Source organism: Porites lutea, chromosome 7, assembly GCF_958299795.1.
Source record: "Porites lutea chromosome 7, jaPorLute2.1, whole genome shotgun sequence".
NCBI classification, from domain to species: domain Eukaryota; kingdom Metazoa; phylum Cnidaria; class Anthozoa; order Scleractinia; family Poritidae; genus Porites; species Porites lutea.
The window spans coordinates 1,577,511-1,590,830 of NC_133207.1; the positions used below are offsets into that span (position 1 = coordinate 1,577,511).

The 13,320-nt window shown below is 38.2% G+C and overlaps 1 protein-coding gene across 3 annotated transcripts; it reads left to right on the forward strand.

Annotated features, from left to right (window-relative positions):
• Positions 1-2,551: 2,551 nt before the first annotated feature.
• LOC140943556 (uncharacterized) lies at positions 2,552-10,783 on the forward strand. Of its 3 annotated transcripts, XM_073392655.1 has the most exons (6): positions 2,552-2,653; positions 5,349-5,401; positions 7,150-7,218; positions 8,138-8,206; positions 8,636-8,836; positions 9,602-10,783. In XM_073392655.1, the coding sequence occupies exons 4-6, from the start codon at positions 8,162-8,164 to the stop codon at positions 9,770-9,772; spliced, it is 417 nt and encodes a 138-aa protein (XP_073248756.1). In that variant the 5' UTR covers positions 2,552-2,653; positions 5,349-5,401; positions 7,150-7,218; positions 8,138-8,161; the 3' UTR covers positions 9,773-10,783. The 3 variants fall into 3 exon arrangements, with proteins under 3 accessions (XP_073248756.1, XP_073248758.1, XP_073248757.1); XM_073392657.1 differs by lacking the exon at positions 7,150-7,218; XM_073392656.1 differs by lacking the exon at positions 2,552-2,653 and having other exon boundaries at positions 5,241-5,401.
• Positions 10,784-13,320: the final 2,537 nt, after the last annotated feature.

Genomic DNA, 13,320 nt, shown 5'->3' on the forward strand with positions numbered 1-13,320 from the left:
TAATGGAGTTGTTGCATAGTTTTGCATCAAATGACCGACGCTTTGTAAAATACCTACAGGCATGTTCCCATTAGCCCAGAGCAGTAAACCGATCATTCAGTGCAGGTCAATTTCCCCAGAGCAGTCATGCATGAGAGAACGAAGGCTACAAACTGAACCGTAAACATTTAAAAGAATGAACGGCACAACTGTGTACCTCGGAGATGAAAACGTTTACATTAACAAAGACTTGCTGAACGAATCGGGAACAAGATTTTATGAGAAGATCGCGCGAGAGAGCGAAGTCCCTGTGATAAAGCAGTTAGCCCTTGAAGGGAATCATGAAAAATTAAGGCCATCGAGAAGAAAACCAGCACGTTATCCGCGCACTAATTCAGACGCGGGCGTGGTTGGACGACTGTTGTGTATAATTGTTGCTGTTGTTGCGGTATTAATTCTGATCGCTGCTGCCACATTAACGCTAGCTGCACTGGTGATGTTTCACACTCCTAAGTCTGATTCAGCAGATTTTACCTCACTACAAGGTAAGTGGTTTGTTCAGTAAATCAGTGTTGGTAAATTAGGTTCCAGAAAAAAGCCAGATGATGAGAGAAGAATAGGGCGCGACTTGTGTTTTAATCTGTTTCATCCCTCCCCTTTTGCCCCTGCTTTGCGCCTGCCGTGCATGCTAACTCAAAACAACAAATGAAACAGTATCAAAACTGATCATCATAACTTTATAAATTTTACACTACCATACTTTTTGTACGATTGATGACCCGATCGTAAGATATTTTCGAACATACTGCAAACAGAGGGTCTGAAAAGCTTTTGCATGATCTGTTACAACATATTCAATCCTAATAAATAATTGTTAAGTTATTTTAAAATTTTTTGATGCCACAAAAGTAAGAAGAACGTGACAATATGAAAAATGTGTCCTGAAGTGTTAAAAAAAGCTCAGACTTACTGTGTTACTTAATACTACCGTGTTTTGATAAAACCCCACGATGTATCAAAAGTCATCGACAGTTAACGATAGCAGGGCAAAAGTTCAAATAATATACACTTACTATCTGTTAATGCACTTCCTATAAAAATGTTGCACTTCTAATCAGAAAAAAACCACTCGAACATGTAGGGAAACCACGAAAATTAGAAGTAAGTGTAAAACACAAACCTATTGCCTATTTGCCGATATCTTAGGGATGTTTTACCTCATTGACCAAAGTTGTACCTTGGAATTGAAATATTTCAAAGTTGACCAAACGCATAAAAAAATTTCGTGATGAAGAAAGAGGTAATAAAAAGGGTTAATAGGGCAAAGATATCGCTTAAAATAATCATCCACCCATTTACCTACAAACTGATATAATAAGATGGTCCTTTCTAGAATAAGCCGACATTGTTATAATTATTTTCATCATATAAGGTGTCATTAAGGAGAAGTTTGACGTTGGAAAGGTATGACGAAATTAACCACCAACAAACATCTGCGGAAGTTCGATATACTTGGTATTGTTTGTACTTAGTATTTATAAGGGTGATTTGTTATAGGACAACAATACGTCTTTATGATGAGCAATATTAAATACGATTATATAATGAATATTACAAATGGATAACTGCTGAATGCGGTGTACAATTAGTCACGTGAAGGATTAAAAATGGATTTAATTTGATTAATTTTTTTTTTACAATTTGTCACACTGGTGTTTTAAGGATAAGCTCTGCAAGCGTTTTTTTTTTCCATAGTCTTTGAAGTTCTCCGCATTGGCAGCTGCTCGGCAAAAAAAAAAGGGAATAACCTGTCTTTCCTTACAATTTTTGTATAACCAGTCAAAGTCGCATCACTCCTTTAATCTTCAGTCCCCAAACTAAGAAGCGTATCTTTCTTAATCTGATCACGAGTAAAATAAGGCACTGCATGCTTTCGAGTTTAATTTAAAAAGTTGTTTCAAGAGCAGAAATGAAGGAAAATGTCGAGTTTTTTCCCGTGTTTACCGTAAAAATGTAGAAAGTGTTTTCTCAATCTTGCTTTACCTAATGCGTGATTTGGGGTTTTTACACTATATAATTATTTGAAGTTCGTGATCTCCAATTAAAACTGGATATTTCTGCCGATTCTTATCGCGACCCGTAAATCAAATCGGAAATTGCAAGAGATTTGTGTGTGATTTTGGTTAATCATCATTTATTGCTGTCTTATTTTTTGATCGTTATTTTGTAAATAAACATCTCTGCCTCGAACGCTGTGATATGTTTGTCATCGTCTTCTATCACATTATCACAAATTCAGTCGTGTGTAACTTTAAATCCATGAAAGGGAATACTCTCCGTGAGTCATCCGAGAGACGCGTTGAGAGGGTCGATGATTTACGTGACTGAATTTCGCAAAGGAATATACCCGCATATGAGACCTTATTGATTGAGTGGCTACAATTGTATTGCTCTCTAAAATAAATAATATATCCTCACATAAAAACTGGATTGCCTTCACAGCACCATATCAAATAAAAACTAATTTAATCCGAGATCCATTTCTAGGAACCAGGCCATTTGTCGGAGCCCCAGTAGCTGATTTCAATGCATTCAGGTTTTCCTTTCAGAAAGGACACGTGGCGGCCGCAATAATTCCTGACAAGGCGCGTGCTGTCGCTAAGTGGGTGGTTAGGTGATCTTGTTTACCCTAAAATTTCTTCTTTTCGCCACACGAATTTACTTTGCTAAAGTTAGAAAGTGGAGTTTTGCAATATGAGATACTCTGATTTTATCAACAGACCAGCCACGTAATTACACCCAGTCCTGTAGTGCTATATTATATTACAACCGTTGGTTTGCAAGATGTTCAAAAAAAACACCGATCTCCGCTTGTGCATGACCTCCGCTTAAAAGCACGATTCACAACGTGGCCCCAACAATTTGTAGGTGACTGACTGTGGCCATTTTTAGCAATCGACAGTGACTTTTTGTTTAGTTCAATAATTATCACAAACAAGACAAAGATCATTTATTGTGAAATAAAACAGCTCCTCGCAGCACCCCAGAAGGTTTGTTCTCGCTGAATAGGATGATAAACTTTGAAACTTTTAAATTGAAACCTGCAAGTGCACGCGCACTTGTCCAATAACGGAATTTCTACAACTAACGTTGCAGATATACAGGTCCAACACAAAACCCACTGCACTCAGTCAAAAAAATTTCACTGACCCCATATAAGTGGAAAGCATCCTCGATCGATGCAAACAATGTAAAAACCGTAGCATTTTTTTGATTCCATTCTGTTCTAGTCTGTTATACCAAATCTACCCCCACTGATTATTAAGGGCCTCTCGGAGGTTTGGGTGGGGGGAAGGGAACATGACCAGGGAAACAAAAGCTTTGATGGAACAAGGGAACTATTGAGCTTTTGTAATTTGTGAAAACACGGAATGACTAAGGAAACATTGATATATATATATATATATATATATATATTCTAGCTTGGAAGAATATTTCTTTTGTACAATTTTATTACAGACCCTTGTCGGTCTATATTTTTGGTGTTTGTCGCAGTTACTTGCGGTGTCGTCTGCAGTGAAACCTGTATCATGTCAAATATGGAAATTGTCAACTACCCATGTCCATGTCCATGGTGCAGCATTTAGAAATTTTGACATTTGACAATTTCCATATTTGGCATAATGCAAAATATAGAAATTTCGATATTTGGCAATTTCCTTATTTGGCTTGATGCAAAATATAGAAATTTTGTTATTTGCCATATTTTATAATCAAGAAATTTTCGTATTTGACTTATATATATTTTGTTATTTGACGATTTCCACTTTTGACATGACACTGGAAAAAACAATTTTGATATTTGACATTTATGATGAACAACTTTCCATATTTCACACGAAACACAATATAAAATTATTTAATTCATATTGACATTTATATTGGTAAAAATGTCTACATAGTTCATGATGCAGAATCTTTTTATGATATTTGACAATTTTCAGATTATAAATGATACAGAAAAGAGAAATTTTGCTATCTGACATTTATAGCCGATAAATTTGTATATTTGAAAGACTGCAGAATAAAGAAATTTGGATATATGAAAATTTCCATATTTGACATTCATCATGAAGAATTTCCACATTTTTGATTTTGCGGAATATATAACTTTCAATATTTAACAATAAACATATATGCCAAGATGAGGACTATAAACATTTTGATATTTGTCCAATTCCATATCTGAACTCATGTAAAATATAGAAATTTTGACATTCATAATCAAAAATATTTTATATTAATTACAATTATTTTTTTAAATTTTTTTAATAATTCCATAATTCACATGATACAGAATATGTATTTTGATATTTGTCATTCATTATGAAGAATATAGAAATTTCCGTATTTTACATAAAGCAGAATACAGAAGTTTTGATATTTGACAATTTCCATTTTGTACATCATACAGAAAATAGAAATTTCGTCATTTCACATTAACAATCAAGAAATTTCCATATTTCGCGTAATGCGCAAATATAGAAATTTTCATATTTTGACATTCACAATCAAGAAAGTTTTATAGTTTTTAAAAATGATGGACAATATAGAATTTTTGATTTTAGATAACCTCGGGAAACATATTAAATTCTTCAAGAGGAACATGGGGAGAAACTGGCAAAACTCATTTTATCAACGGTTTTAGTTACTAACTTTTCTAAGGCCATCGCAGTCGGCAAAGGAAGACACTAATTTACAAGGAAAATTCTAAGAATACAAGTTTGTAAGTGCGAAGAAAGTTGACGTCTCATAATATTTTTAGGGTCAGGTACTTTATCAATATCAATTTCCGTTTCGAGCAATAGGTAGCCTACAAAGCAGGCGTATTTTGGAGCGCGATCCATGGATTGTTTTCAGGAATGACGTTGTCCCGCCATCTTGGACGTTAATACTACCAGAAAGTTGGGACGAGTCAAAAAGTGATTTTAAAGGAGAGGTAGATGGGTTTAAAATCTTTTTCGTTGCTTTTCAAGATGGCGGCCACGATCAATGTACCTCCGCGTTTTCGTTAAAAAACGCCTGCTCTGCAGGCTAAGCAATATTCCGACTGTCAAACTTGCACTTTATCTTCAGCCAGCGCATGCAAAAACAATCTGCGCCAGACTAGACATAGGCTTGTTTGGAAGGTGTTTGCCCCAATTTTTTATCTCTTTCTTAAATTTAAAATACTTACATATAATTCAACTGTTGATTCCCATTCATTAAGGAAGGTACATCCTGGGATGCTTTCAATTAACATTTCACCAGCATAATTACTTGTTCTTTTTCTCTATTTTTGATCCTCTTCGTGAATAACAAACTTTCAGCTGAACTGGAAGAAATAAAGAAAACTTTTTCTCAGATCGCCAGTGATTCAGAGGTAAGTTGCAAAACAACTGGTAACAAAAAATAAGCAAGGCTGACTGTACAGGCTAGCTATGAGATAATATTTTCTTTCAATAATTCCTCAGGTACGGCCTGACGTCTTTAGGGAATGACAAGCTTTTCTTGGCTTTTTTAAATTATAACGGCCTTCTTAGTGAGCCACATTTCCTGAAGAAGTCAGGCCGTGCCAGACGAAATATTAGGGAACTTAAGAACCACGACGACGACTTTGTCGACGACGACCGGAAGTGAGATACCGTGCACTGCGCAAGCGCGGTTAACAAATTTCGTCGTCGTGGTGTCGTCGACGACGCCAAACACAGTAGACTCACGTCGTCCTGCAATCCACAAGCTTCGGCAGGTATAACTCCCTGTTTTTAAGCGATTTTTCTAGGGCTTTGTATTTTTTCACCTCGTAAATCCAGGTATCCTTTCTTTTTTCTCCTAACAAGCGATGTTGATTGAAAATTTGACCGATGAATTGTGTTTACTTCGAAGACAACACTGAGCTGTGCAGGCCGAGCGAGCGAACTCGTAAGTGACAAATTTATTTGTACGTATTTAGGTCAGGCAAATCATATATCTTTAATATAGAGGAAATGAACTTCATATGGAAAACAGCCATCGCATCGGAATGTCTCTTTTTCCAAATCTAAACTCTGACAGACACTCGGACTCGGTCATGTCATTCAGGTTGAAAGTTGAATAACCTTCGTACGGAAAGCAGAGATTTTTCCATTCGAAAAGGTCAGACAACACAAAAAATTCATCATCGTCAATGAAAGTAGACATACGACTTATAAAATAAGATCTTGCATCGTCTTAAAAGACGCTTTTGCGAAAAAAACTTTGTTGCGAACGAACATCACAGTCTACATGTTTGTTTACATTCAGTGTCGTCGTCGTCGACCTACCGGTCGACTGCATCTTAAGTTTCCTTTTTCCCGCCGAAACGGACGTTCTCGTTCCAGTCCTTTCCCAGTCAACAGACGTCGTCGTCGTGAACTTCGTCGTGGTTCTTAAGTTCCCTATTAACGGAAGGAAATATAATCTCGTAGCTGTAAAGTCAGCTTTGCTTTCTTTTAATTGTACGCTAACAAAACATTCTGCTGACTGAATCTATCAGAATCCGTCACCTTTTTCGGTGGGAAAGTTGATGGGTTAGTTGATAAGCAGGTTGCTTGTTTGATAAAGCACTGGGTTTTGTGATTGGTTTGTGGTTGCCTAGGTTACCTTCATGACGATAACGTTGGCTTACTCACTGGTTAGTTGACTGGTTTAGCACGTTCGTTGCCTGCTTGGTGGGCTACACATGGCTAGCTGTTGAATTAGTCAGCCCTTCCGTAGCTAAGTTGGTTGGTAGGTTAGTTAGCTGGTTGATTAGTATTTAGATAGATTGGTAAACTGAGTTTGCTGCCTTCATAGGCGACTCAGATTAGCGTTAGTTAGCTGTTAATTTAGATGGTAAATTGGTCTTTTCGTTGGTTAGTATGTCAGTTGGCTTGTTGGTCGATCGGCGAATGAAGGGGTCAGTTTCAAAAAAAAATTATGGTGCTCCGTCCTTAGAGGAGTGAAACACGTAGCCAAGGATATTGACACGGATTGGAATTATGATTTTCGAAGACTTGTTAGCCTAACGGTTTTCAAAATTCACTTCTACTGAGTTGTAGTTTATAACGCTGGATGTACAAGGGGTCTCTCATTACCACAAAAGAATCAGAACTATACTTTTTCTTTCATTAGGTAAATATAAAAGCGATCCTGCAAGAAGCGAACGTAAAGAAACAGGACTTGAAAAATCTTGCTCAAGAGGTAATTGTTCAGGCAAAAGGAAACTTACAGTGAGTTCGACTAGGGTAATCTTAATCAAATGCAAAATCCAAAGATGGTTTTTGCCAAACAGAAATCCACCTGCTAGATGGACGTTAATGAACAGATCCACACACGAAATCGGCTTTTTGTATTTTGTATTTGAGTCGGTCAGTAATCCTTCTTCCTAGACGAATTTCCCAGTTAATGGGCCCTTTCCAGCCATAGGTCATTTATGTTGCACAAAACCGCCATGCTGGAGAGTAGGAGACACACTGGAAGAAGACAAACAAAGGAAATTTTCATTTTATATGATATGAGCCCTTTGTTTGTCTTCTCCTAGTACGTCTGTTGCATGCCCTCCAGCATTGCCTAGTTTCAGATCGAGATGGGCTGGGTATGAGTGGGTTTATTATGGGATAAACAACACGAGTCCCAAATAGTCAGAAAGAGCACACTGAAATTGGCAACATTCTCACGTTTGGTGTTTATTGGGCCTCTATTGAACAAGATATATAGACGTCCGGACGATGAGTCCGTCAATCCATAAATCAAGATTCTAAAAAGCTCTATCTTGTTCAATATTGGCCCGATCGACACCAAACTCCAGATTTTTCATAACCTCGATGTGTTTTTTCTTACTATATGGGTCTCGTGATGTTTATGCCATAATAAACCGACTCGTACCCAGCCCCTCTTGATTTGAAACTAGGCAATGGAGGTTTTGTACCACGTGAATGACTAGCTAGCAAAGGGCATTTTTTATACAATGTAGTGTTGTTACTACATCAGCGATATTTTACTACATGGAAATCTTACGCGAAAAAAAAAATAATGGAGCAATAATATTGGTATGCACGCTGACAAAGCAATAAAAAGAAGCGTGAAATATTGAAAAGCATTTTTTTAATTGTTGTTCTAGGAAAATATAACGCTGCTTTACCAAATGACGGAAGCCAACATACAAGACATTGTCCAGTTACATCAAAAGGTAAATGATAGTTACACGCAAGGCTTTATTGTTAAAAAATTTTACTACTTTCACTACTTTCATTAAACTCACCTAAGTACTAAACTCACCATCAGTGATCATCATCAATTAGCCCTTGTGCAGTGACGCGTCATGCAGGAAATCTTCCCTCCTTATGCGAGGTGTGTAGCTTCTTTTTTGGTTGAAGTTTCCGTTTCCTTAAAGACTTAATCCACCTTTTCTGGATATACCACGTGCTTTAAAACCAGACGAACGTAGCTGGCACGCTTTAAGAGCTGGTTATTGATTCCCGCCAAGGCAAGGTACCACTCCAAACACTTCTCTAAATATTTTGCATGTTCGTGATCAAGATCCGCTGTGCTGTAGCAGCTGTTTTCAATTTTATCTGGATACTTGTGAACGAGGCCTTAATTGATTTCCTCGTTTTAGTTAATGAACACAAGTAGAGCACCAGGCCCCAGCGGGCCTGCCGGACCTCGTGGGACTCCGGGATACAACGGTACCCAAGGACCTCCTGGTATCGCAGGGCCACCAGGGTCTCCTGGAGCAGGGAATCTGTCATTTTGTTCTTACAAGCAACTAAGAAGTTCTTCGTCTTCTCGGGAAGTGGTCAACGCAACTGAAAAGAAGGTACGAACCTAAATGTTTATGTCGGAAACGATCTTTAGATTAACTTGCGTTGGTGGTGCCCGTAACTGAAACCAAAGGAATGCTCCACCACAAAGATCTAGGAGACTCGTGGGCATTAGACTTGCAAGATTCATCTGATAAACATCTAGTCTAGTAACCAGCAAGACATATGTTCGAGGCGTCCTTGAAGGACTCGGATTTCCTTTTTTCCAAGACACCTGTGTTACTGACCGAAAAAAAGAAAACATCATCTTCGTCTCAAGAATTCGCCAGCCTTAAAATTCATCATCACGATTATATCATCGCAAATATGCCACCTGTTCAAATTCCTGGTCCGTACGTCCTAACAAAAGGCAGGATGTTTGCCACATTAACCACTGGTTTTATTACTTGATTCATCATGTCAACTCGCCTGTAGCTCAGTGGTAGAGTTTCTAGAAAGTCATTGGTTGGGCAACGCCTTCAAGTAAAACTCAGACTGACTTTTTCAGAGATACCTTGTTCTTTAGAGTGATTTTACTTGACCCGTGAAACAGATAATAACAACTAGTGCAAAATAGCTACATGCAAACAAAAGAAGACAACTTTCAACTCAGTCTTAATATACCTTCACTATAATTTATTTTCCTTGAGTACAGGATAACTTTCGATGGTTACCACCCTCCTTACGTCTTGTCCTGCTAGCGTATGATCGTCACCCAGAGAGAGAAATACCGCATTCGTAAAGGGACTCGATTTAACCAGTATCATCTTGTTCCTTGGCAGGGTCAGAAATTCCTTGCTGTGAACTGTGAAACAAATGATGCATCCGTTAAGGTTGTGGAGCTCACAAGCACCGCCAATTCAGATGGCCTCAGAGAATACCAGTGCAACTGTAAAAATGTTACTACTAGTGGAGCTCATTGTTACATTCACTTCTCGGAATGCCCAGTGTGAATTAGGAAGAACTAAAACAGGGTGCTGCCCAAACGATCTGAGAATCAAAGAACTAGCCAAGATAATGAACGATAAAAAGTCGAGTTCAGATTTTCTAAATACAGTCAACTCTCTCTAAACGGACACCACTTTAAGATGGACACCTCACTTAAACGGACACTTAGGGTCGGTTATTTAAATGGAGTTTAGCCAGTGTTTAACGACAAAACTACGTCTAAGCCATTTTCAGTTTGCCCGATCGCTCTCATCGAAACACCGTTTATCGTGAGCAGTTTTATTAAAAAATAAAGCATAGACTAGAAAGGCACTTGAAATAACCAACTAAGGAAGAGATCTAGAGGTCTAAAGATTTGTTAAACCGCGGCGTAAGTGAGACTTTGTTTATGTAATCGACCCTTAGGGTTTGTTCCTGCCTTTCTTTACTTCTTTGAGTTGACTCGCGGACATCTCTCTACGACGGACACGGTGTCGTTCCCAAAGGAGTCCGTCTTAGAGAAAATTGGCGTCCTATTGGACAGCAATTTAAGCTGGAAGTTTCAAATTAATAATGTTGCATTAAAAATAAGCAAAACTGTTGGTGTTGTTGCCCGTCTTAGACACTTCGTCCCACGTACAACCCTTTTAAATATTTATCAATCATTGATATTGCCTTATCTGACATATGGTTTGGCGGCTTGGGGTCAAGCTGCCAAAACCCATTTACAAAAAATTCTCGTGCTTCAAAAACGAGTCCTTCGTTTGATGTATTTTTCTGAACCTAGAGCCCATGCTGTGCCTTTATTTATTTCCTCAAAAATTGTACCCTTACAAATGTTATATGCTGAAAAAGTATCTTCCATAATGTTTGACGTCTCCAGTATGAATGCTCCGTCTAACATCTGTGATTTCTTCACTAAAGCTAATTCAAAGCACAAGCATGAAGCCAGGTTTTCTTCGTCTGGAAATTATTATGTCCAAACTTCAAGACTGAATCTAAATCAAGATTCTTTTTCTAGGTTTGGACCTAAACTTTGGAACGCAATTCCTAACGAATTTCGTCAACTCTCCAAAGGAGCTTTTCAAAAAAATTTTCATGACTTTTTGCTCTCGATAACGGAAGCAGAGGACGATTATGTTGAAGTGCCTATTCTCCTACAAAAAATGGCAAATTCTGCATCCTCGATTCAATGCACTAATCATTGATAGGTTCTGTTAGTAGTAAAATTGTCTTGTAATATCATTCTGTAAGACTATATATTTTGTAACTTTAGCTTGTTTTTCTGTAATTCTTATTTATTATATACATACTGAGAAATACTCACCAAAAAGCTATGTCGTAAATTTTCGTACGCAAATTAGTTCTAGCCAATCAGAGGAGCGAACGATGGTTTTCACTCGTGAAAAAAATGATACGTCCAATCAGAATCGCGAACGATGTTTTTTCACGTGTGAGAAAAATGATACGTCCAATCAGAGGCCACAGAGGTGTGTGAGTTTCGCGCCAAAATTCCCGCCTTTTATTGCAGCTTGCAGCGCCGCTTCGCACACTTTCAACAAGAAAAGTTTTACTCGAAGAGTTTTTCTCGCTAAAAAAGTGAAAAACATTTCGGAAATGGAGTGAAATAGTTTCGTTTGTTTCATTGTCGATAAAGAAAACGGTAGAGAGCCGGCGAAACAACAGCGGAAAGGGAAAAACAGAACGAGACGTAAGCTTTTGTTGTGCTTTTAGTCGGAGCTACTTTGTCTTTCAAGGCCCGTTTACACGTTAAAAGAGAAGGAACGGCTCGGTTAGAAACAAGTACCGGTTCCAGACGAAATCTCCTGTTTACACGTACAAATTCTGTAATGTGTCCGACAGAAAAAGGCACGGTACTTCAGAGCCCCTTGGAACGGGTACTAGACTGTTTACACGTTTTTTTCTTCGAGACAGGTAACGATAGAGCCAACGATAATTAAATAAAACTGCTTCGATTAGTTGTTCATATGCGCTTACACATATATTGGACTGTGCGTATCTCCGACAATCATGGATTCAGGTTTACAAGCACTTTTCTGGTTTCTTCTGAAGAAGAGAACACGAAATTCACGTTTGACTGCGCGTGCGATTCTTCAAAGAAGTGCTTCTGAGAGAATGAACCGAATTTATAGGAGAAAAAAAAAGGCTTACGGTTCTTCTATTAAAAGCCGTTGTATCGCACTTCATAGTCGAAACGAGCTTGTGGCAAATGCCAAGAACAAGCGCTTGGTTTGATTTTGCACAAAGCACTTACTCTGACAATCAATGGTATGCTAGCTTTCGAGTATCTAAGAATACTTTCCAGTTTCTTTTTCTAACACGTTTGTGACGTAGGCTAAACAACTGACGTAGAGCACCACAGGCTCAGAAAAAACGTAAAAGAACGGTACCGAAAAAAGAGCGAGCGTTTACACGTTGAAAAGAAAACAAAAATGTAGGTACGGAACCGTTTTTTATCGGTTCCGTTCCGAAAGGGGTCCATAGCCGCCTATGGACCTTTTAAGAAACGGAACGGATAAAACTGGAACGGGTCAAGAACCGTTTACACGTCAAATTTTGTCGGAGCCGTTCGTCTTTTTATCCGAGCCGTTCCAATTTTTTCGGTCGTGTAAACGGGCCTTCATTTAAGCTTAAGCTTATATTGAAACCGGATATTTTACTTAAATTCACTCATTTTCAATTGTGCATTGACAACAAACAGTTAACATTACTTATAGTTCTAGGATTACCTCATATCCTTACCGTCATTTATGTTTTTAACAAACCTTTTTACCAAAAAGCTGATGCTTCGTTTTCGTTGTCATTTTGCGGCAAGTGTGTAGCGGCAAATAAGCATTTTTGAAAGATTTAAAATAAAAAGGCCGCCAAAATGATGAATGTCTCGGTATGTATATAATAAACACAATACCACATGGAAAGTGCTTTGTACGGTATTTACGCACTCGTTTTTGTATCAGAAATCTTACTCGTTCGCTGCGCTCACTCGTTCGATTTCTGATACGTCAACAACTCGTGCGTAAATACCGTACGCCAGCACTTTCCATGAAGTATTCTCTATTTATCCACATAGTTTATTTAGTTACTTTACAATATTATCTGTTATGACTGCTGTAACCTTTCCTCTCCGCCGTCCTCGTCTAGCTTTTGCTATTTGCGGGCGGAGATGGCAAAATGATGTGTATGAAAATAAAGTATAGTGTGTGTAGTGAATATAAAACATTAAGCAGGATATATGAAAGTCACGCCAGGCGTCCACCAGGGAAACAAACAAAGCTAAGGGAAATAGCCGGCTGGAATCAAAATGTTTACGAGCTATCAGACGCGCGAAAGTTTCTCTGTGTAAGGTGAAGAAAATTCCACTGAGACGGGTTTCACCAGGTCTGTTTCTGAGTCTTCCTAAAGCTCTGTGAATGGAGTATTCGCTCATTATTTGGGAGGATGTTGGTGGGACGTTAAGACGGGATCGAATCCTGAAACTCCACATTTTTTTCTTGCCACGCGCTCTTAGCGTGATGATCCATCATAGGCATCATTCTCTCTCACTTAAACGGTT